This window comes from Musa acuminata, chromosome BXJ3-8 (assembly GCF_036884655.1).
Source record: "Musa acuminata AAA Group cultivar baxijiao chromosome BXJ3-8, Cavendish_Baxijiao_AAA, whole genome shotgun sequence".
NCBI classification, from domain to species: Eukaryota; Viridiplantae; Streptophyta; class Magnoliopsida; order Zingiberales; family Musaceae; genus Musa; species Musa acuminata.
Genome location: NC_088356.1, coordinates 12,065,958 through 12,088,551, shown reverse-complemented (window position 1 = coordinate 12,088,551; position 22,594 = coordinate 12,065,958). Strand labels below are relative to the sequence as shown.

Below are 22,594 nucleotides of genomic sequence, written 5' to 3'. Positions count from 1 at the left end.
AAGTTCTCTCGATCTTGAAAGCGTAACTCGCAGTTGTAGTCCTCGGGCTACGGCGCCACTTTCAATTGAATTCTTCAAATCTAATTCACATCCAGTCGTATCGTCAGCTTAGCTTTTGACCGTGCCACCACGAGCATCCGACCCAAAGCTGGGGTTGGTCCTATTTGATTTACCAACAAACAAATCTTGCCCCCCTATTTATGTCCAATTGGTAGTCCAACGAGTCGAGATTGCTTTATGGCTGAAAAGGATTGAATAAACTACTAATTAAAATTAAGAGAGTAATTATATTATATATAATAAATAGGAACCCTATCAAGATTTTATCCCAACACTCGGATGGATGACGACGGTACAATTTTTACCCAAAATAAACTCTCAACAAGTGCAGCAAAAGCAAAGAAACTTTCTACGCAAATGCCAGTAGTGTGAAGAGATGTTGCCAGACGAGACGGGAAAGCACCATAAAAAGTTGCAGTTAGGCTAATGAAACACACCATACTTAAAAGAATTTCTTACAAAATCATCATCAACTAGCTATGCTATCACTGCGACGATCCATGCCTTTCAAATCTGTTTCCAACTTCGGATTTTTCATGTGACCGACCAGCAGCAGTATCACAATCATAATAAGCAGTAATTGAACTTCGAAAGTGGTAAATGTATTCACAAAATTGCATCACACAAATCCATGAAGACATGTAACCTCTTAAAAAGCAGACTCTGGAATAATTCAAAAACAAAAAAATCAATGTACTCAAATGTACCAATCAAATAAGAAGATAGCCATCCTACAATGCTTGCATTGTTTAAAAGCCAAAAGCATCTATCATCTCTCTCTTAAGTAAATGATACAGGGAGGCCACAATTCCATAATTTAGATAAACTCACTCTTATCGAAGAACAATGGAAATGAAGGATTGGGGGTGTGTATTATGTGCAGTCTGGAAACAAAAAATTCAGAAAGATGTCTGACTTTTGTTGTCCCATGAGGTTCCTGAATACGCTTAACTTTGAGTTTTCTCCACTTTGGCCTTGATCTTTTGTTCCAAAATGGCTTTCTCAGTGTCCAGACTGAACATCCTATTGAGTGCATGCATATTTTCAAGGGTCTCATCCAGAGTCCGGCTATCGGTGCCATCACATCTCAAGTGCTGCAGTGGGCCATGAAGAAGCTTGTTTACTATACCACTGCTGAGGTCTTCAATAGCTTTTCTCATTTTCTTTGTTAATGCATCATCGCCTATCTTCTGAAAACACTTCTCAAGCTCCGAAACCCGAATTCTATCAGCATAGGACCTCAACTTCTTGATGGTAGGGACGGTCTCCAGAGAGTCCCTCCATGCCTCAAACCGTTTCAGTTCCTGCGTAATTATTGATTGAGCTTCCATTGCCTTCCTCAGCCGATCTTCCTTGTTGGCTTCCACAACCTCCTTGAGGTCGTCGACATTGTACACTCGAGCATGTTCAAGATTTGCAGCACAGGATCCTACGTTCCTAGGCACTGAAATATCCACAAAAAGTCTTATGCTCCCAACTTCGAAGCCCACAGGAGGAAGAGCTTCAACATGCTCTTTCAAGAATAGTGGTGTCTCAGATGCTGTGCTTGTGAAAATAACATCTGCTTCAGCAGAAGAGGAGAGCATTTCTGAGAAAGGTCTGTAGATAATTTCAATATCCTTCAGTTCTTCACGGATAGCATCTACCCTCTCCACTGACCTGTTAACGACCACAACCTTTTTGCATCCTTTGGCAGCTAGATGTTTGATCACTAGCTTCCCCATCTTGCCGGCTCCAATCACCAGCATTCGAGCAGATGTAGAATGGGACTTTGGGAGTTTCATAAGAGCCAACTCAACTGCAGCTGAGCTTACAGAGACCGCACCAGATGCTATGTTGGTCTCACTGCGAACTCGTTTTCCAGCAGTAATTGCATCCTTAAACATCCTGTCAATATTCTTTCCCAATCCTCCACTGCCTTGCCCGATCCTTACAACTTGTTTAACTTGAGCGAGAATCTGTCCTTCTCCCAAGACAAGAGAGTCAAGACCTGCCGACACTTCAAACAGATGCCTTGTGGCATCACTATCACGGAGCACAAAAAGATGTTGTCGGAGCTCTGATACCGGAATCCCACTTGTCTGCCACATCATACAAAAGCAAATAATTAATAACTGATGGACTAGAAACATGCTAAAAGAACACCAGTTTCTTTTGCAGAGTAAAGATGGATGGAATCACAGTTGAGACATATATGAAGAGCACACAGTTTGTGATGGAGAAAAAACAGTTACCTTTGCCATCCACTCCATCACTTCTCTGATTCCACGATTCCAAGACAAAGCAACTACATATATTTCCATTCTGTTGCATGTACTGAGAACTGCAGCTTCTTCTATATGATTCAGGCTGCATAATTCACCAATAGCACGAGGCCACTGGGCCTCTGGAACAGCAAGCTTTTCACGCATCTCGACAGGAGCCGTATGAACACTCAGACCTATCACAGCTATGCTGCTCCTCTCCTTCATATATCCTGCAAAATGTGAACCAGAATAAGTTAATAAATTGTGTTAAGATAATCATCAAAGGAACAAAAGTTTTGTTCATTGTCTCCTAGCTGCGCTGAAGTAAAACACCAGCATTGTTAACTTTTGTAAGGAAATACATCCGAGAAAATTGATGAATAAGAAAGTACTAAATTATAACTCAACAACAGTATATATCAAGGCAAATATGAGTGTCGAATGATACAATCCAAATATTCATCTGCGTGAGCACAGGATAGAAGGACAAAATTCCGACACAAGAATCTTGTTTCTCAGCAAAATAAGACAGCAGAAGCTTCTGTTCAGAAGTACCAAATGAAGGTGGCAATAAAGATGCTGTTTATCCATTGATGATTACTGAAATAATTTGAGCTATCTGCGAATTGATGAGGTCAGGATAGTCTACATAAGCCATTCCCAAAATCCAACTACCATTATTCAATAAGAACAAAAACAGATGCTGGAATTTAGGAGATTATGGACCTAGAGATGCTTCAGATTTAAGTATGGAAACCAAAGAAACAAAAACAAACCAGTCTAATAATCCCATGTTGTTAGTTTCACAAGCATCTAATCCTAATTTTGACATCATGGTATTCAAAAGATATCAAGCCCTAAACAAGGAATCAGGGAATGCCAAACTCGTATATCAACCTCATCTCATTAACTACCCTAACATATTAGATAGATTAGGAACCCCCCCTGCAGATAATGGCAATTACATCAGTTCTTGCGCTTCTATAATATGTGACGAACTACTCGATTAATCCCACAAATCCATGTAGACTAGAGATCCTGTCGATCAGACCCAACCGTATTGCCAAGTACTTCTCAACCACTACAATTGCTAAAACCGTTCCATGATGCTAATCCCCAACAAAAAGGGGGAAAAGGAACCCTTTTCATAAGCTAGAAAGAAAAATTGCAGCCTTTGCAGACCTTCACTTCGTCAGTAGGACGAAACCGACAATCTCTAATGAGAAAATAGAGGGGAAAATGCGGCACGGGGCTTACGGTCTGCAGAAATCTTGAATTGCTCAAGGGCCGAGACGCTGGCGGCCGCTGCCGACTTCTCCTCGAGATCCGCCTTCACCTCGCAGCGTGGGCTCCTCCGGAGAACAACCCTGGGGCTCCCACTATACGCGGGGCCTCTGGGACGGACCCGATACAATCCAGCCGAACTCCAAGATGCAGACGACGACCGAGAGGGAGAGCTCCTGCGGAAGACAGACTCGACCTTCCCGGGCCCCGCAACGGTGATCACCACGCCGCCGGCGGTGGCCATTGAAGACTAGTTTTCAGCAGCAACTGCGATTAAAAACCTAACCAAGAAAAGAAGGAAGAACACGAGCTTCGCGAATAGATCGATCGAGAGGAATTGAAAGCAGGGTTCGAGAAAGAGGCGAAAGAATTCCCTCGCCCCCCCCCCCCTCGCTCGATCGCGCTCGCGCTCGCGCTCTCTCTCTCTCCCCTTCTTGATATGTATGCTGAGATGGGAACGGCCGCGGGGGCCGTACGACGGATGGAGGGCAGAAGGGGACACCCAAGATTTGGTCGTCGGGAGAAAACTGAGAAGAGAAAAAGAAGGAAATATCACAAAGCAATATTGAGTTGAGAACGCTGTTCCGCCGAAATCAAAGGGTTCGCCACAGGGTACTCGTTCTGAATTTCGTCACACTTACCCTTTCTCTTCATTCGGAAACCGTGGTGGAGCCCAAGTCGGGTCACTGTGTTTACCAATCATCACTCGGGTAAAAGACTTGCCCGTGTATAAATATATATATATTTATCTTGGGCGGGTGGATGTGGTTTGGTATTCCTCGCTCATTCATTGGCTGGTGTTTGGGTTACGCGTTCCACCCGCCCTCCCATCGCCGCGCCACCTGTTATGATCACGCACGAATTCCAGCCTCACAAATACAACACTCTGGAGGAGAGAGAGAGAGAGAGAGAGAGAGGTGGGTAGAATTACCATTTGACTTGAAGGGGTGTTTTGGTTCCGCACGTTTCTGGTGAATTGAACCGCTGGTTGATTCGGTGCGAAAGTAGTAGGTTTGACCTTAGCGACCACGATTAATCAGCCGTCCGCGTTGACCAGAAGCAGCGTGTGGAAGCCATAATCGGCAATGTAAAATCGAATTTTCTCCTCTTTTTATTCCTTCTCTTTTTTTCTTGTGCCAAATACACCATTCACTTTTGTTGACATATCCTTTGGTATCACCAGATTAATTAAAAGCTTGCTGAAATAACTTGTTCTTTCTTTCTTGTGAGAACTCGCTTATGCTTGCATTCATCGCATCATATCATACGATGTAGATGAGGTCTTCCCGCACCAACCGCTCCGTTTCCACTGCGCAAGCTTTGACGAAGTCCACTCAATTTTGGAGGTCAGCAAAGGTAGGAGAAGAAGAATAAGAAGCTTCGACGGACCAAGGAACGTCGTCTCACCAGCAAAATTATGTGCCAAAAGCTGCATCACAGCCTCCCTCCTTCTTCGTCGTCGTCTTCTTCTTTTATGCTGCATGTGTTACAGAATTAACGCGTGAAGCACGTTGGTTGGGTCTTCTTCAGCCCCGGTTCGTCACCCAGAGGGAGGGGGTGCGGATCGTGTGTCTTCTGCCGCGGCAGGAGACAGGACGCAGCTAACCCTGAGTAGCACGTAACGCCAGCAGAGATGGTTGGGCCCACAGGCGTATGTTAAGTGTCTCCTACTTTCCTGTTCCCTGACTTAACCGAGACAGGAAGACTAGGTGTCCCACCTGACCGGAAGCTGTCCCGGCTTCATGGTTCGGGTCGACAAGATTTGCGGTTCGGGGGAATGAGCCGAACCGATACCGTGTTCCCATGTGGCTCGGGGTTAGGCACCGGTTGTGGTAAGTTGGTGGCCTCACCTGGCGCCAAACCCACCACTTTCTATATATATTTCCTACCCACCTCTCGCCCATCGTGATCGAGTTCGCATATTTGACGAAACCAGATCGAGGCGATCGATCCATCATGGCTTCTTCTTTGGCGTACTCCAAATCTTTACTCGGGGAAGAGAGAGCCGACGGCGTCTCCGGCCTCGGCTTCCGTCAGCCCTCCGATCTCCGCCGCCTGTCCTCCGCCGCCGTCCAGATCTCCATCCGGCATCGGACTTCCCTTCCCCAGCGAAGGCTCGGTGAGTTCTCCTCCTCTTCCACGTGTCCCCCCTCCCTCCCCACCCCCCCGAGTTTTTGACTTGCTGTGTCCGTAATGGAAGAAAAAAAAGGTGATCTTGCTTTCTTGATGGCCAAGGAGCTAAAGTTCTTGTTATAGAGAAGACAGGAAGGAAAATTCTTTGAGATCTCTCATCTTAATGTTGCAAATCTTGTTCTTCGGTACCGGTGTCATGTGACGAGGGTAATAATAATGATGGGACGCAAACTGACATCGTCTGCTCCCGGGTGACGTCTCCTGGGTCACGCGGACCGAGGAGATGCATGGGCCGTTTGTCTCGGTGTGACTTGACAGTGCCGAGCTGAGACAGACCAAAATGTCGAACGAGGCACGTTGCTATCCTACAGGAGCCCGGTCCTCCACGCAACCCCAACGCCGGGGTCAAACGCCTTCCTATGTATGGTCCTGCTCCCTACAAGCGGGCACACGGTGACCTTCCCTATAAAAACCCTCGCGTTCGGAACGAGGGAGGGGAAAAAGAAAAGAGAGGAGAAAACCTCCCAAGATTCTCGACTGACTTGACCATCGGAGGGGTCGGGTCGAGCTCTCCCGACTTGACCTGTATGTAGGGACGAAGACGGAGCGCCTCCCACCACGCACCCAGGCGAGGAGTTCCCTCCCAGAAGAAACGGTTGTCTCGTCGAGACCGGACCAACGTAGTCGGCTGCCTCAGCACTCTCAAGGGTAATCCATGAAGATCCCCGCTCATTCAGACCCGAACCCAACTGTGTTGGCCCCGAGGCTGCAGCTTAAAGTTGTTGACACTAACATTTTGGCGCTAGAGGGAGGGCCCGAATGTCGAGGGATCGCCAGATCGACCCAGACGAACCCCCAGCTAAGGGGTCGTGCCTGATCGGGGCTCCGGGGGAACGCCCCCTGCATGGTGAACCCCTAGCTGAGCACCCCGCTGCAACTTCAGAGCGCTATTGGCGGTTATTCAACGACCCGGGCTTGTCGCCGCCCGAAGGCGTCCCAACCGACCCATCGCCCGTATCGCCCGAGGCCTTTCAGGACCTCGCTCATCAAGTTCGAGCTCTGAATGGGATGGTGCAGACCATTATCCCACTCATTTCTCATCCGGCGCACCCACCTGCGATCCAACCACTGCTGCAACAAGTGCTGCGCTTTCGGGCTCACACGATACCCCCGGAACTCCCCGCGTCGCCTCAAGTCTGGCCGCCCCCGCTCGAAGATCGAGCAATGGGAAACCCGAGCGCCTGCTTGGAGCCCGAGGTGTTATCTTCAGATTCAGCGGGCTCCCTGCGAGCCCAGCTACGCTGCGTTAACCAACGACTCGACGAAGTGCAGAGGGAGGTTCGTAAGTCTAAGGAAGAACTTGGGGAGGACGCACATCGGGGGTCTCTGTTCGCGCTTGAGATACAAGATCAGTCAATCCCCCCGAACTTCCGTCTTCCCTCTCTCGATGCATACGACGGCGCCACCGACCTGACGGACCACATAGCCGCCTTCCGAGCCTAGATGGCGCTATACGGGACCTCAAACGCCTTGATGTGCAGGGCGTTTCCCACGACACTGAGGGGCCCAACTCGCGCATGGTATAGTGGCCTGAAGGCTGGGGCGATCACATCCTTTGATCAGCTCGCCAAAGACTTTGAGCTTAACTTCCTAGCGTACGCCCGGCCGAAGCCGCCCGTCGCACTGCTCCTCAGACTTAACTAAAGGGAGGTCGAGCCCCTCTCCCATTTTGTGAATCATTTTGCTACGGAAATCCGAGGGTTGCCGGACGCTCATCCCTCTCTATTAATGCAGGCGTTTATGATAGGCCTACGACCGTCCAGATTCTTCTGGTCCCTTGTGGAGTGACCCCCCACCACGGTACCGGAGATGCTCCAGCGGGCTAACCAGTACATCGCGGCCGAGGCATGGATGGCCCGGAGGCGAGAGGAGCACAAAAGGGTTAGGCCGGAGCCACCCCGGGGGCAACAATCTATCGCGTCGAGGCGCAAGGTGGACCGACCTGACTAGCCAGCATCGAGGTCCCCGCTCCCCATCTCGGGGGTGTCTCGAACAGAGATATTCCTCCAAATAAGGGAGAAGGGGTTGCTCAAATCCCCTAACCCGATGAGAAGTTCGCGGGAGCTCGGGGACCGATCCAAGTATTGCCGTTTCCATCGACAAAACAGACATGACACCGAGGAGTGCCGCGAGTTGAAACGGCAGATTAAGAAGCTCATTCGCGGAGGACACCTCGGCCGGTACCTCCGACAAGCCAAGGAGCTTTCACCCCGCCCGGAGGGCCCTGTTGAGCGGCAGATTGACGTGATAACAGGCGGCCCAGCATTCGGGGGGAATAGTATGTCCGGGCGAAAGACATACGCCCGCGCCGCGGCGGCCGAAGCCCCCAAACGCGGACCCGAGCCTGAGGTCACGTTCCTGGCCAAAGGAACCGAGCGATTCGAGCACGATGATCCACTCGTAATAGCGGCCAGGATCGTCGACGCCCAAGTGAAGAGGATCATGATCGACACAGGGAGCTCAGCCGACGTGCTCTACCTGGATGCGTTTCAAAAGCTCGGGGTAACTAGAGACGCCTTGGAACCGATGTGCTCGGCACTCACCGGGTTCACCGGCAACTCGATCTCACAGTTGGGAGCGATCACCTTGCCCCTAACCCTGGAAGTCCCACCAAGGTCCAAGACGGTGATAGCGACCTTCTTGGTGGTTGACCTCCCCACTGCATACAACGCAATCCTTGGCCGCCCGACCCTCAACAAGATCAGGGCTGTTATCTCCACTTACTACCAAACAGTGAAGTTTCTGACTCACACCGGGGTCAGGGAAGTCTGGGGAAGTCCCCTCGAATCTAGACGGTGCTACTTGACGGCGGTCTCATTACACAAAAGGGCAAGGACCGAACAAGCACTAGGGGATCCCCGGGAAACAAAGAAACCGACCCAACATCTTGAGCCAATGGAGTCCACTAATAGCTTACCCCTAATAGAGGGTCGGCCAGACCGGACGATCAAAATCGTGTCGGAACTCCATGAGTGAGAAAGGGAGTAGCTCGTCGGCTTCCTACAGGAGAACGCTGACGTCTTCACCTGGTCGCCGGCTGACATGACAGGCATCAACCCAAAGGTTGCCCAACATCACCTAAACATTTCGCCCGATGCTCCCCAGGTGAGGCAGAGGCCCCGACGACAGGCCCCCGACTGACAACTAGTTGTTCGTGAGGAGGTGGAGCGACTTTTGGCAGCGGGCTTCATAGAGGAAGTCAAATACCCGCGATGGCTGTCCAATGTAGTCCTCGTGAAAAAATCTAATGGGAGCTGGAGGATGTGCGTTGACTACACCAATCTCAATCGTGTGTGCCCGAAAGACTGCTACCCCCTCCCGAGGATCGACCAGTTGGTCGATGCGACTGTCAGGCATGCCCGCCTCTCATTTATGGACGCCTTCTCCGACTACAACCAGATCAGGATGGCGCCCGAGGACCAAGAGCACACGGCCTTCCTCACCGACCAAGGGGTATATTTTTATAGGGTCATGCTGTTCAGGCTAAAGAATGTTGGTGCCACGTATCAGAGAACCGTGAACAAGATGTTCGCTCGGCAGATCGGGTGAAATATGGAGGTCTATGTCGATGACATGATCATGAAAAGCCGTACGACAACGACCCACCTAATAGACTTAGCTGAGATGTTTGCCACGTTGCGAAGATACAACATGCGACTCAACCTGACAAAATGTGCTTTCGGCATCAGCTCGGGAAGGTTCCTCGAATTCATCATACACGAAAGGGGAATCGACGCCAACCCGGAAAAGGTCCAGGCAATTATTAGCATGCAGGCCCCTCGGACAATCAAGGAGTTGCAACGGCTGAACGGCAGGCTCACCGCCCTAGCTAGGTTTCTTTCCTGATCGGGTGATCGATGCCTCCCCTTCTTCCAGGCCCTAAAAAACCCGAAGAACTTCCAATGGACGGCCAAGTGCGAGGAAGCCCTCGTACGCGTAAAACAACACATGGCCAGCCTCCCTCGCCTTGCCTCAATCTCTTCCGAGGAGAAACTCAATATCTACCTGGCCGCATCCCAACACGCGATCAGCTCCGTCCTGACTAAAGAAGCCTTCGGGGATCAGCTACCAGTCTACTACGTCAGCCACGTCCTAAACGGGCCCGAGGATCGGTACCAGCCGATTGAAAGATTGGCACTAGCGCTCGTGCTAACGGCCCGAAAGCTGCGCCCCTACTTCCAAGCCCATCCAATTGAGGTAATTACCGACCAACAGCTCCGACAGGTTTTGTCTAAATTTGACGTTGCAGGTCACCTCCTCAAATGGTCGGTGGAGCTCGACGAGTTCGACATACAATATGTACCAAGAACCGCCATCAAGGCCCAATCGGTAGCCGACTTCATCTCGGAACTAACTCAGCCCGAGGATGAGGATTCTGAGCAGGTTAGTGAAGGATGGGTCCTGCGCATGGACGGATCAGCCAGCTCGAAGGGCGCGGGTGCGGGGCTAGTGTTGGAAGCCCCCGACGGACGATCGTTCGAACGCTTCCTTCGCTTCAGCTTTCAAGCCACGAATAACGAGGCAGAGTATGAGGCGCTCCTAGTAGGACTCCGATTAGCCATTGAGATGCAGGTGGATGCCATACACGTCCTCACCGACTCACAGCTAGTGGCCGAGCACCTCAACGGCAGATACGATGCCCGGGACCCAACCATGTCAAAGTACCTAGTAGAGGTAAAAAGCCTGACTGCCAACTTCTCTCGCTTTATGTTATCTAGGGTCCCGAGAAGTGAGAACGAGTGAGCAGATGCACTGGCTAAACTAGCATCAAAGTCAGATCTCGAAGCCCGGCTCGAGGTCGAGGAACTCCCTTTCCGAGCGATCGCGATCGCAGTTGTGTCCCCGGCCGACCCGCAGACTACGTGCATACAGGAAATGCTGCGCTACAAGCGGGACGAGATCCTTCCCACCGATGAGGCCGCGGCTCGGCGTCTGCGCCGTACTGACACGGACTTAGCTGGTTTTGCCTAAGTCGTGCGGCACCCTCGCGTGTCCGTCCGCAAAGGTCAGCCTCCCCAAAGCCTCCCATTGTCCCTTAGGACCAACAAACGAGAGAACGGGTTAAAGAGAACGCCTCAATCGGGATCCACAAGCAAACATGTCCGAAAAACACTTTATAGACAATGCAAATTACAAACAGACTTTACAAGCTCTGAACAGTGGCACAACAAAGGATAAAATGGTCCATTACAGACCGAAAAGCTCTCGCACGTGTCCACATGACACAACCTTTATTTACAAGCCTAAAGAGGCCACCACCCAACTAAAATGGGACTTATAAGCCTTCGGCCGCCCCTTTACATTCTGTACAGGGCATGAACATGCCAAAAGACACGGACACACATAAGCATTACATCCAACATCTTGTTGAGAAGTTTGTCCGTGACATTCTCCCCCACTTATCCCTTCGACGTCCTCGTCGAAGCCTTTGTGAACACTGCAACTCTTCGCCTTTGTTGAATCTTCAATCTTCTGCTCCAGCTGCAATGCGCCTCCTGGCTCCCAGCTGCTCTCCGCTGCTGTTTTTGAGTAGTCGAACCTTTGATCCGCTATGCTGCTTCAACTCGCCAATGACTCTGACTCTGGTGTGGGGTTGGCTGAGTTGTGTTGATCCTCGTTGATTCCTGCGGATCCACCAAATGAAGGAAAAGACCATCCTTACTGCGCCAGTCTCTCAAAATTTCCACATGCTGCTTGAACTGGGTGGATGCTTGTTGGAGCTTTAACGAGCATCGCCTCGCAAACTTCTGAAGTTTTGGGTCCTTCCTCCACAAAATCTGCTCATTGACTCTTCTTTCAGTTAGTTGTCACATCCAAGTAGGTTCGCATCACTTCCGCTTTCGATTGGCATTTCGTTGGGAAATGAAGCGGACAATCTACTCTCAGTAGCACTGATCACCGTTGGTGAGGATTTAACAACTATTGTCTTTCATTATCTTCGAAGGGTCTTTGAACTTGTGCAGAGCTCCTCTGCTGGATAGATAAGAGAATTGGGGTACTCGGTTTCGCCCATTCTCTTAAGAGTTGAGAAGGCAAAGGTTACTTGACTTCGCCCGCCTCCTCGAAGTTGTACTTCACGCATCGAGCTGGTTACTGGCCTTCGCCTGCTCTTTGCTCACACTTCTGAAGCACTTGAAGTGTTTGCACTCCTTGCGTTGAGTTAGCTACTGTGATTCACCTTCTCAATGCCATTGAACTTCTGGAATGCGGGAAGTTTTCACCCCAACTTGGAGTAATTCTCTGATAGATGAGGTCGCCTCTGGGATTGTACCGTCTTCTCCATCAACACTGCCGCCTACTCCACTGAGTAGCAAAGGGACAGCACCGCGTACTGCCTGCTTCGTTCCTTGGTCGTGCACTCTTGCATGACCCGAAGTCCTTCACTTACGGCTATCTTGATGAGAAACTTGTTGACACCGGTCTTACGAAGTTTCTTGGCCTATGCCCTTCAGCCTTGTCTCGGTACTTGGAGATTGCCTCTGCATGCTCCACCTCCTCGGCCCCTTTCACGACCAAGCGCTCTCCCTCCATGAGAGCAAGGGATCAATGACTTTGACGGAAGTCCCGCCTCTGCGTTACCATGGCGCTGCCATGCCCATGGCCCTACTATCCGTCGCCTCGCCTCTGCATCCCTTTTCTCCACGATCAGTAGATATGTCTCCGTGGCACTCCTCTGAGTCCACCTCCATTCTAACTGATGTTGATTTTTGGGTAGCTAAGTCCCTCTGGACTCATCGTCACTTCCTCGCCCCTTTCGACCTCCTGCTTCAACACCTCTGTGTTCTCCAAGCAGTCTATTTGGTCGATGGAAAGACAGACTGCAACTCCCATGCATGGCCTCTGCCATCATATTGTAGGGTTTGCACCGATTCTGTTCTCCTTAGCTTCCTTGGTAGCAACGTTCGCTTACTCGACCTTGTCCTCTGACTTGTTGGGCTCCCTTAAGCGAATATGAGCTCTGGAGCAGTCCAACTCTCCAGCTCTTTCGATCATACCTCTGTATGATCAAGTCCCTCCCATGGAACTCACTGGTACTTGCATTCGAACTTTTCCCTTGGTGGAACCCAGCCCCCATATGCTGATGACCAAGGTTTTCATCCGATGCAAAATTCGGTGCACGCCCAGAAGACCCGCCTCTGCGGTACCATGGCCTTCACTCCTTGAATCCATAGCCCTTCTTGCCGTCGTGTTGTTCACCAAAGCGGAGCTCCCAGTAGCTCCCGATCATACCTCCATATGATCTCATCCCTCACGGGACTGATTGTGTGTATCGCATTGCCACGAATTGTTCCACCACGATCCGCTGCACCATGTCGCCTCCTGGTGACATCTCCATTGCATTCTGATCCTTGTGGAATAAACTCGAATTGTGAACCCTCCATGTGTGGCCTCTGCCAAAACATCGCAGGGTCTCCTCCACCTTCGATTTTGTTTGCTCCTTTGGCAATCGACCTTCATCCACCCACCCTTGGGTCACACCTAGATGAAGCACCGCTCTAGGACAGTCTGTCGCCTAGTAGCTCCCGAAGTCCACCGACTTCACTGTAATTTGTGCACCGTTGTCTGGATCCTGGGCCTCTGCCCCTACCAGCACAATCTCCGCTGCGCACCGCTTCCTTCATGGCAACTTGAATGGCAACACTGTGGCATATTCTTCAAGAGTACCCGCCTCTGCGTCCTCTTGCCCCGTGCTAAGGCCTTCTGAACCCAACTTCGCCTCCGCAAATTGAGTCGCCTTAGTTCCTCCATCAAATGCTCCTCCGAGATAAGGTGTATGTGCCCAGAAGCTCCCTTCGTCTTTGGCACCATGCAAGATGAGTCCACTCCGTCAGAATGAAGGACCCATGGAACAACATGATCCTGCTCTTGCCTCTGCAAGAGCTCATGTCCTTGACCTCTGTCTAAGAAAAGCACTGTGCCTCTGCTCCATGTTCCAACTTCTCTGCTGGCTCCCTTCATGCGGCTTGGGAACTTTGCCAAGTTACACCCAAGTTGCTCCGCTCCTCGTTTTCGCATTGAGTCGATGGTGGCCCTCGTGCCCACCATTCCACGGGTCAGCCCTCCCTTGAGTCCAATCTCTATATCGACTCTAAGTGTGCCTTCATTTGAGTTGCTTTAGGTCGCTCCCCCACTTGATCTCGCAATGCATCCACCAATGCATTCTCTCGAGCGAGATCATGCGACAACTCCTCGCCGCTTGCTCAGTCCATCGAGCTTCGTGGAGTTGTTGTTTGTTGAGGTACTCCTCCTCAACATGTGAGGTCCGTCTCACATGATTCTCCCTCTGGAGAGCCGGGACTTATCCCTCCTGGATAACTATCCCGTTGGAGCAACATCTCTCTTCGTTTCGGAGACCACCATCCCCTTGGACTACTCCGATCTGCTGAACAAACTGTGCACTGTTCTGCCTCCTGCAAACGCACTTGCTAGATTGCGACTCCATGTCAATACAGCCCCCGCTGCACCCCTCAAGGCCTAGCAACATGCTAAACTCGTTGCACACTTTAGCCTCCGACGGACGTATCCTTCACATGCCGAAGAGAAAGTTTCAATGCTCCATGGCGCCGAGTTTCGGTCGCCTTGGGATGGCCACGAACATTCCATCGTCCGCATACAAGCCCATGCATGAGTACCAAATTCTTCGAGTTAGCAATTCCCCTCACCTCTGTGAGCTTTGCATAACTCTTTTGGTCGTTGAGCAACTCATTCCACCTTGCATGGTCTCATTCTTGCCAAGCGCCTCGCTTGCCTAGAGCACCATCAAGTATAGTTGTCAACGTTGAGCCGTAGCTCAAACTCAGCCATCCCAACCTTTGTGCGCTCCAAATTCTTCCAAGCTTGCCTGTTCTCGTGGTGCCTCTTGCGCGAAGGGTTGGCCATTCCTCTGAATGCCAATCTCAGATGCCCGCTCCACTGAGCGACTCTTTTCCCTACATCTCCATGCCCGTTTTCCCTCAAACGGTCGCGCGTGTGCTGACTGCCCTCAACGCAGTCCCGCTAGGTCCCCCACGTTTGCATGTCAAGTGTTTCTATGAGTGCTTGTCCCGCTCTGATACCATATGACACGGACTTAGCTGGTTTTGCCTAAGTCGTGCGGCACCCTCGCGCGTCCGTCCGCAAAGGTCAGCCTCCCCAAAGCCTCCCATTGTCCCTTAGGACCAACAAACGAGAGAACGGGTTAAAGAGAACGCCTCAATCGGGATCCACAAGCAAACATGTCCGAAAAACACTTCATAGACAATGCAAATTACAAACAGACTTTACAAGCTCTGAACAGTGGCACAACAAAGGGTAAAATGGTCCATTACTGACCGAAAATCTCTCGCACGTGTCCACATGACACAACCTTTATTTACAAGCCTAAAGAGGCCACCACCCAACTAAAATGGGACTTATAAGCCTTCGGCCGCCCCTTTACATTCTGTACAGGGCATGAACATGCCAAAAGACACGGACACACATAAGCATTACATCCAACATCTTGTTGAGAAGTTTGTCCGTGACAGTACGCAAGCATGGTACTCCGAGATGAATGGACGGCTCTATAAGAGGTCTTTCTCGCATCCTCTCCTACGGTGCCTGGAACCCGAAGAAGCTCAGTCGGTTTTGGCCGAGGTCCATGAAGGGATTTGTGGGGAACACATCAATGGGCGAACCTTGGCATGCAAGATTCTTCGCCAAGGGTACTATTGGCCGACCATGTGTCGGGACGCGAAAGCTTTCATGCAACGATGCGGCTCGTGCCAAAGGCACGCTCGGACGCCTCGACAGCCCGCGGTTCCGCTTGCCCCCATTAACTGTGCATAGCCGTTCGCACAATGGGGATTGGACCTCCTCGGACCTTTCCCGCCGGCCTCGAGGCAGCGAAGATACATCATCATAGGAGTGGATTACTTCACCAAATGGGTCGAAGCCGAGCCGCTAGCAACAATCACAGAACGCTAGGTGGAGAAATTCGTCTGGAAGAATATAGTGACTCGGTTCAGCTTGCCCAGGACTATCATCACAGATAATGGGGCCTAGTTCGTTAGTGCGCGGTTCTGAGAATTTTGCGCGAGCCACAGGATTCAATTGAGGTTCAGCTCGGTGGCCCTCCCCTAGACGAACGGTTTGGTGGAGGTAACCAACCGATCCATTCTGGATGGGCTCACAAGAAGAGCGTCCACAGCCCGATCGGTTTGGGTGGACGAGCTCCCTAGTATCTTGTGGTCCTTATGGACCACCCCCAAAACCGCGACTGGAGAATCCCCCTACAGTCTCGCATTCGGGACCGAGGTCGTCCTACCGCCCGAAGTGGTTTTCCCTACCCCTCAAACAGAAAACTACGAGGAAAGGACAATGATCGAAGGACTTCGAGCTGGTCTCGACATGCCCGAGGAAGTTTCCTTTGACGATAGCGTCGAAGCCCCCGAGAAATAGGGTAGACCTATTGTAATTTTTTCTAATGGGGTAGGTTGGGTGTCGCCGATGCTGTAATATGTTATCTGGTCCTGTAACTGGATTTTTGTTTAAATGAAAATGTTCAGACCTCTTCCTTGTCTTTCTTGATTTCACTATACGAAAAATCTTTTAAGATTCTGCACGCTCCACGTCCTCGCCAGGGGGTGGCCTTGCATCGTCGTGAGCCGGTATGTGCCGATTCTGACGACGTCGATCACCCGATAAGGTCCTTCCCAGTTTGGATCGAGCTTGCCGCGCGCTCGGGTCAGGTCGCTAACTTTGACTTTGTATAAGACTAGATTGCCGAACTTAATCGGTCGGGGACGCACCTTTCGGTTATAGATTCTAGCGACAGCTCTCTTGTAGGAGAGGGCCTTCAAGTGTGCATCAGCACACCGCTCCTCGAGCATGTTGGGGTAGCGCGCTCTGAAGCGAGCCAGGTGACCCGCCCCAACTGAGTCAGCCCGAGCTCGAAGCCCAGAGATTTTTTGTAGGCCTCAATCAGCTCCTTGTCCTTCTCTGGCCATTGACGAATCTCGTCCGCCAGGGCCCCAGAAACCGAGCGTGCCTCGGCACACGCTTCTTCCAGCTTCTAGTTGAGCGCAAGCATCTCCCCCTTCGTTAGGCAGACCTCAGCCTGAGTCGCCTTCAGATGCACCTGGAGCTCATTGTTCTGCTCCTCAGCCACCTTAAGCTCGGACTTGAGATGCGTCACTTCTGCCTCCAAATCTGATGTGCGCTGCTCGGCTGCAACCACCCCCTCGGGTGCCAACCTCGTGCCAACCTCCTCGATCTGCCTACGCAGCTCAACGTTGCGGTTGCTCAATCTGCCGACAACTCGGCCAGCATCGCGCACGCGGTCCATCAGCGCTATGATATAATGTTGACCCTGAGAGGAAGGGAGTCAGGACAATACCACTCGGGTGCAAACGTGCCCGCCGATGACGATATACTTACCCACAGTAGAGACTTGGCGGACTTGCCAAGTAAGACTTCGGAGGACATGGTGTACAACTCCCGAGCCATGTTGGGATGAAGCCCTCCGCGGACGAACAAGGCCGCGGAATCCCTGTCGGCCCATATCCGGTCCCCACGGGACAAGCCACCCCAGCGGGCCACCAGCGGGTCAGAGGCTTCGCCCTTTGGGAGATCTTCCATCGCCCGAACCTGGTAGGGCTCGTCCTCCATGCCCACGGGAAGGCGGCAGAGTTCGCGAACGGAGGACTCTTAAGGGGCCTTCCCTGCCCCCGCCCCCGCCCCCACCCCCCCCACCCACCACCCCCTTACTGGGGCCGGCTTCACCCCGTCCGAGGCGTCTCCCTATGCGATCGGCCGGTCCAGTAGCGGTTCCTCCCGACTGGGCCATTGCCACGTCGGATCCCCTCGCAACACAGGTCTTTGCCTTCTTCCGAGGCCGACCGACCTCGATCTCCACTGGTGCATCTTTTGAGCCGATCCTCGGCTCGATCGGTGGGCGTAAGGATGAAGCCGATGAAGCTCGCCCCCCGCGCACTGACCTAAGGTTCCCGGTTGACGGGCCAGCAACTAGCCACCCGCGGATGAAGCTCGCCACCCGCGGACGATGGGCCAGCAACGCGCCCCCCGTGGACAATGGGCTAGCAACCAGCCAGGGCGACCCTTTGGGGAACTTTCCCGGTCGACCATGGTAACTAGCCGACCAGGAGGAAACTGGCAGGAACAACCACTGAAAGCAGAAGCCACGCCCCGGACCCCCTTAGCAACAACCGACGCATGGCTTCCTTCGGGGGGGGGAGAATGATGAGGATAATAATAATGATGGGACACAAACTAACGTCGCTTGCTCCCGGGTGATGTCTCCTGGGTCACGTGGACCGAGGAGATGCATGGGTCGTCTGCCTCGGTCTAACCTAACAGTGTCGGGCCGAGACAGACAAAATGTCGACCAAGGCACGTCGCCATCCTTGAGGAGCCTGGTCCTCCACGCAACCCCAACGCCGGGGTCAGACGCCTTACCAAGTATTGTTCTTATCCCTGTAAGCGGGCACATCAACAATGGTGACCTTCCCTATAAAAACCCTCACGTTCGGAACGAGGGAGGGGAAAAGAAAAGAGAGGAGAAAACCTCCCAAGATTATCGACTAACTTGACCGTCGGAGGGGTCGGGTCGAGCTCTCCCGACCCGACCTATATACAGGGATGAAGACTAAGCGCCTCCCACCACGCGCCCAGGCGAGGAGTTCCCTCCCGGAAGAAATGACTGTCTCGTCGAGACCGGACCAACATAGTTGGCTACCTCAGCACTCTAAAGAGTAATCCAGGAAGATCCCCGCTCATTCGGACCCGAACCCAACCGTGTTGGCCTCGAGGTTGTGGCTTAAAGTTGTTGACACCAACATCATGATTAGTGGTGAGTGCAAGAGCATTCTATCTATGGGTAACAAGGGGATTTTGATTGAACAAAATGGGGGAAAGTGATAATCATGGAGGGTGATAAGGAATATTTTGGGTCCTGGCCACGTCACGACCAATGCCGCGCCACGCCACCACCAGGTCAACAAGAGGAGTACTCCCACGCGCCGAGCCAGGATCCGTACTAAGGCATTCCTTGGTACATCCCATCCTGAAAAGCTCGAGACAACACCGTATGGTGCCGTTCCATGCGTTCTGGGATAACGACTGCACAAAGGTACCTCCTCACTGTTGAATCTTGGATTTTAATGATGACGTCAATTGTCATTTATTATCTAATCCATATGATGAGATAAGTGTGCAGGATTAACTACGATGAAAGTAAGACATGCAGCAGGAGTTACGCCGGAGTCAAAGACTATGATCACGTTGGGAGTTCGAGAGCTCGACGGAAGTTCGGACGGTCGTCGGAGGTTCTACGGGAACAAATCCGAGAAGTCCAGGAGCTTGCCAAAGAAGCTCGTCGGAACTCGCCAAGTGGATCGTCGCAAGTCCAAAAGTTTGTCGGGAGTCCGTCGGAGCATCGCCGGAGGTTCGTCAGATGTTCACCGGAAGTTCGCCTGAAGCTCGTCGGAAGAAGCGATTGACGCACCGAAAGTAAGCTGTAGTAAATGTCTTAAGAAATTCATAGTTAGCACGATGATTAAGTTAGAAATGGGAGGTGATCCCATTAACTTAATCTTGGGGCAATTGGGCCCTTGATAGACCCAAATTGGGCCGAATGGCTCAGCCCATTCGGACCCATATTTCTTGGCCAAAGGTGGCACCGCTTGGGTCAGTGGTGGCATCGCCCAGGGCTCAGTCTCCGAGCTCTGCACCGCCTCTGACAGAGGTGCAACCACTTGAGCTCGGTCTCCGAGCTTTGGCTAGGCGGTGCAACCGCCCCAGTCAGGCAGTGGCACCACTTGAGCTCGGTCTCCGAGCTCTGGCAGGAGGTGGCACCGCCCAGAGGCTCAGTCTTCGAGCTATGCCAGGCAGTGCAACCGCCAGACCCCGGAATTTCGGGAATTGACAGTTTTGAGCTCGGAATTCAAACTAGGTTAGGGCCTATAAATACCCCACCCTTTCAGCAATGACAGAGTAACCAAAAACCACCGAAATCCTGATCTTACTCTATGATTTTTAGAGCTTAAAAGTGTTGTATGAGTTAGAAGTTCTCCTCCTTCTTTTCTTCCAAGTTCTGATCTTTCAAGAGAGGAGAGAAAATTTTGTAAGGGTTGTCTCCTAAGCCCGTCAAAAGGAGTGAAACTGTAAAAGGGTGGTTGGCCTTCACCTATTGAAGGAAGGCCTCTAGTGGACGTCGGTGACCTCGTCGGTGGAGGAAGCCAGAAGTGGATGTAGGTCAAGATTGACCGAACCACTCTAAAATTGCGGTGCTCTCTGGTTTGCATTTACTTTGAGCATATTATCTTTACTGCAAACCTCCTCAATAGCTTACTGCCTTCTACGCATTTACGATCGTGTTTCAAAATTCAGTATTTTTCGAATCGGTGTTTAGACGTAAATCAGTTTTATCGTACGAACATCATATTTCAGTTTGCGCTTACCTTTTGATTTCCATCATAACTGCAAACTGCCTTTATAGATTCGCTTTAACTGCATCTCACTTGATCACAAGTTAAAGTGATTTACGAATCGGGTTTTCTATCGAAATCACTTTTATCGTACGAACGCAGTTTTAATCGTCGAAAATTTTTCGCTGCACTAAATCACCCCCACCTCTTGATATTTTTCCTTCAGCTCAGGATGTTCTCTTGCTCGTTGTTTGCAGGACTAGAGTGAAATGTCAATAGCCTATAGGCCAATTCATGCAGATGCCACGTACGACTTCAAGTATGGGTTGAGAGCGATACAGGTATCCTATGCACCTTGTTGCTATTTAATCTTTTAACAGTCATATAATCCAGTCTATATTATATGAATTTAGTTTTGACATCTGAAAGATCTATTTTCAGTTTTACTATAAGATTTTCTTTTCTCACATATATTGTCAAGGTATACAAATTGGTTTACCTTTTCTTATATCTTTGTTTATCACATACTGTTCCTATATATTGGCTGGTAGGAATATGTTCATCCTTTGTCGATCATGTGCTGGAAGAATGGCTGGGTTAGAGTATAAATGAATCATGCGATATGTGCTTTTGATTTTGGACTCAATTTCATGGTTGGTTGTGCTTGTTTCACGAGTAACCATAATGCTGATGAAATTAACCAATTCTTGGTTGATGAAAAGAATATAGTAATAATAAAGAATTAGGATATTTTATCATATAAAATTTGCAGACAAAGGCAGATAAAGTACATTTTGATGCTTGTATAAATATCTTGGCATCTATGGCTTGTTAAGTTTTGTTGTTATTTAGTTCCAGGGCTTCTGCAAAATTGTGAATGTGAAGTAATGTAATTACCTTATTATGAGAGCATTTGATTAGTGGACCTGAGCTGGGGTTATATCCCTATTGTTGTCCCTGTCCTCCCACCTCTATTTTCTCATGTCCGATAATCTCTAAGAATGATATAGTCATCTAACTCGGTTATGTGAAACATTAATCAAATAATTGACCACATGAAATTCTACATGTAGCAATCATCATCTGATAGTATAGCTAATGCAGGATTTCAACTGGTGCCTGCATATCAGTGTGAACTCTGCATCTGTTTAACATTACTTTTGTTCCCCCTCCCCTCCCTTACAGATTATAGCATATGTTTCTCGAGTGCACAAAGTGGTGCTTCCTGAAGGAGTTGTTGATAATGAGATAGTGACCCTTGATCAGGTCTGTCATTGCTCAGTTTTTCTAAATACTATTACCATTTTCTCTTTTTGTATTATTGTGAACTGATTATAGCATTGCTGACACTATCAGATTGAGAGTAATATCATTAGATGTCCGGATCCAGAATATGCTCAAAAGATGATTGAGGCCATTGATGCTGTTCGAGTTAGAGGTGACTCTGTTGGTGGTGTCGTGACTTGCATTGCCAGAAATGTTCCACGAGTAATTATTTGACCTGATTCAACTTCCTTTCTCTAACACTGTAGCTTCTTCTCAGTAATGAATTATAATAATTTGCATTGACCTGGATTAATTGACATTTCAAATTGCTGGAAATCTTGTCCTCTTGTATTCTACGAGAGCATTCTCAAGTGCACTCACTGTGATCAGGGTCTTGGGTGCCCAGTGTTTGATAAACTGGAAGCTGATTTGGCAAAAGCGATGTTGTCTCTGCCTGCAACAAAAGGGTTTGAATTTGGCAGCGGTTTTTCAGGTAGGTAATTGTAGACCCCAAGTATGTTTTCTGATGTTCTCCATACACAACTGGTCTTATCAGTATTTCATGGTTAGAGCTTCTGAATTCTTTGGACTTGTTTTTCCTCTCTGTTACTGTCTTCAGGTACTTTTATGACCGGAAGTGAGCATAACGATGAGTTCTACATTGGCGAGCATGGTAATATGCGAACAAGATTTCCAGCAATTTGAAATTTCAATTACTAATCTGCATTTAAAATTTTGGACTTTGTGAAATACGATGATTCCTCTGTACAGGGAGGGATATCCAATGGAGAAACCATCTCTACGAGAATAGCTTTTAAACCAGCATCTACAATTGGGGTAAGCTGGTTTTGAATCAATGTATGATAGTTGGTGTAGATTATATTCCACACATTTCTAATCCCTGATGAACTAAAACTTGACGCCTTTCCACAATGTTAAAATGAAAGGAAACAAAATACTAATTTTTCTGGTCAAATGATCGAAGCAGAGATGTTTTAATAATTAAACCACCTCAGTCCCTAGTGGGAAACAAAGAATCTGTTCTACTATCATGAGGGTGGTAATGCATCACTGTAACACTCTGGTGGTGTCGATGTTCTGTTAGTTTAATTTTCTGTTTCTCAGTTATATCATAGTCTT

The 22,594-nt window shown here is 50.0% G+C and overlaps 3 protein-coding genes across 3 annotated transcripts; 2 read left to right on the top strand and 1 right to left on the bottom strand.

The window, feature by feature from the left end:
- Positions 1–709: 709 nt before the first annotated feature.
- On the bottom strand, positions 710–4,119 carry LOC103994962 (glutamyl-tRNA reductase 2). Its single transcript, XM_009415435.3, has 3 exons — positions 3,564–4,119; positions 2,295–2,536; positions 710–2,141 (listed from the first exon to the last, which is right to left on the bottom strand). Exons 1-3 carry the CDS (start codon positions 3,832–3,834, stop codon positions 1,008–1,010), a joined length of 1,647 nt encoding a protein of 548 aa, XP_009413710.2. The 5' UTR covers positions 3,835–4,119; the 3' UTR covers positions 710–1,007.
- Positions 4,120–5,478: 1,359 nt separating this feature from the next.
- Positions 5,479–22,291, top strand: LOC135586101 (chorismate synthase 1, chloroplastic-like). Its single transcript, XM_065164256.1, has 7 exons — positions 5,479–5,709; positions 20,446–20,529; positions 21,374–21,454; positions 21,545–21,676; positions 21,845–21,947; positions 22,074–22,127; positions 22,226–22,291. Exons 2-7 carry the CDS (start codon positions 20,458–20,460, stop codon positions 22,270–22,272), a joined length of 489 nt encoding a protein of 162 aa, XP_065020328.1. The 5' UTR covers positions 5,479–5,709; positions 20,446–20,457; the 3' UTR covers positions 22,273–22,291.
- LOC108953557 (uncharacterized) lies at positions 7,830–8,759 on the top strand. The gene has a single exon (XM_018830025.2). The coding sequence runs from the start codon at positions 7,830–7,832 to the stop codon at positions 8,757–8,759; it is 930 nt and encodes a 309-aa protein (XP_018685570.2).
- Positions 22,292–22,594: the final 303 nt, after the last annotated feature.

Excerpts from the sequence above, each read along its gene's own strand:
- LOC103994962 (XM_009415435.3), bottom strand. The coding sequence starts at position 3,834 with ATGGCCACCGCCGGCGGCGTGGTGATCACCGTTGCGGGGCCCGGGAAG. Across the intron at positions 2,537-3,563 it reads ATTCAAGATTTCTGCAGACC|GATATATGAAGGAGAGGAGC; the intron begins GTAAGCCCCGTG and ends CACATTTTGCAG. Across the intron at positions 2,142-2,294 it reads TGATGGAGTGGATGGCAAAG|ACAAGTGGGATTCCGGTATC; the intron begins GTAACTGTTTTT and ends ATGATGTGGCAG.
- LOC108953557 (XM_018830025.2), top strand. The coding sequence starts at position 7,830 with ATGAGAAGTTCGCGGGAGCTCGGGGACCGATCCAAGTATTGCCGTTTC.
- LOC135586101 (XM_065164256.1), top strand. The coding sequence starts at position 20,458 with ATGTCAATAGCCTATAGGCCAATTCATGCAGATGCCACGTACGACTTC. Across the intron at positions 20,530-21,373 it reads ATGGGTTGAGAGCGATACAG|ATTATAGCATATGTTTCTCG; the intron begins GTATCCTATGCA and ends CCTCCCTTACAG. Across the intron at positions 21,677-21,844 it reads TTGCCAGAAATGTTCCACGA|GGTCTTGGGTGCCCAGTGTT; the intron begins GTAATTATTTGA and ends CACTGTGATCAG.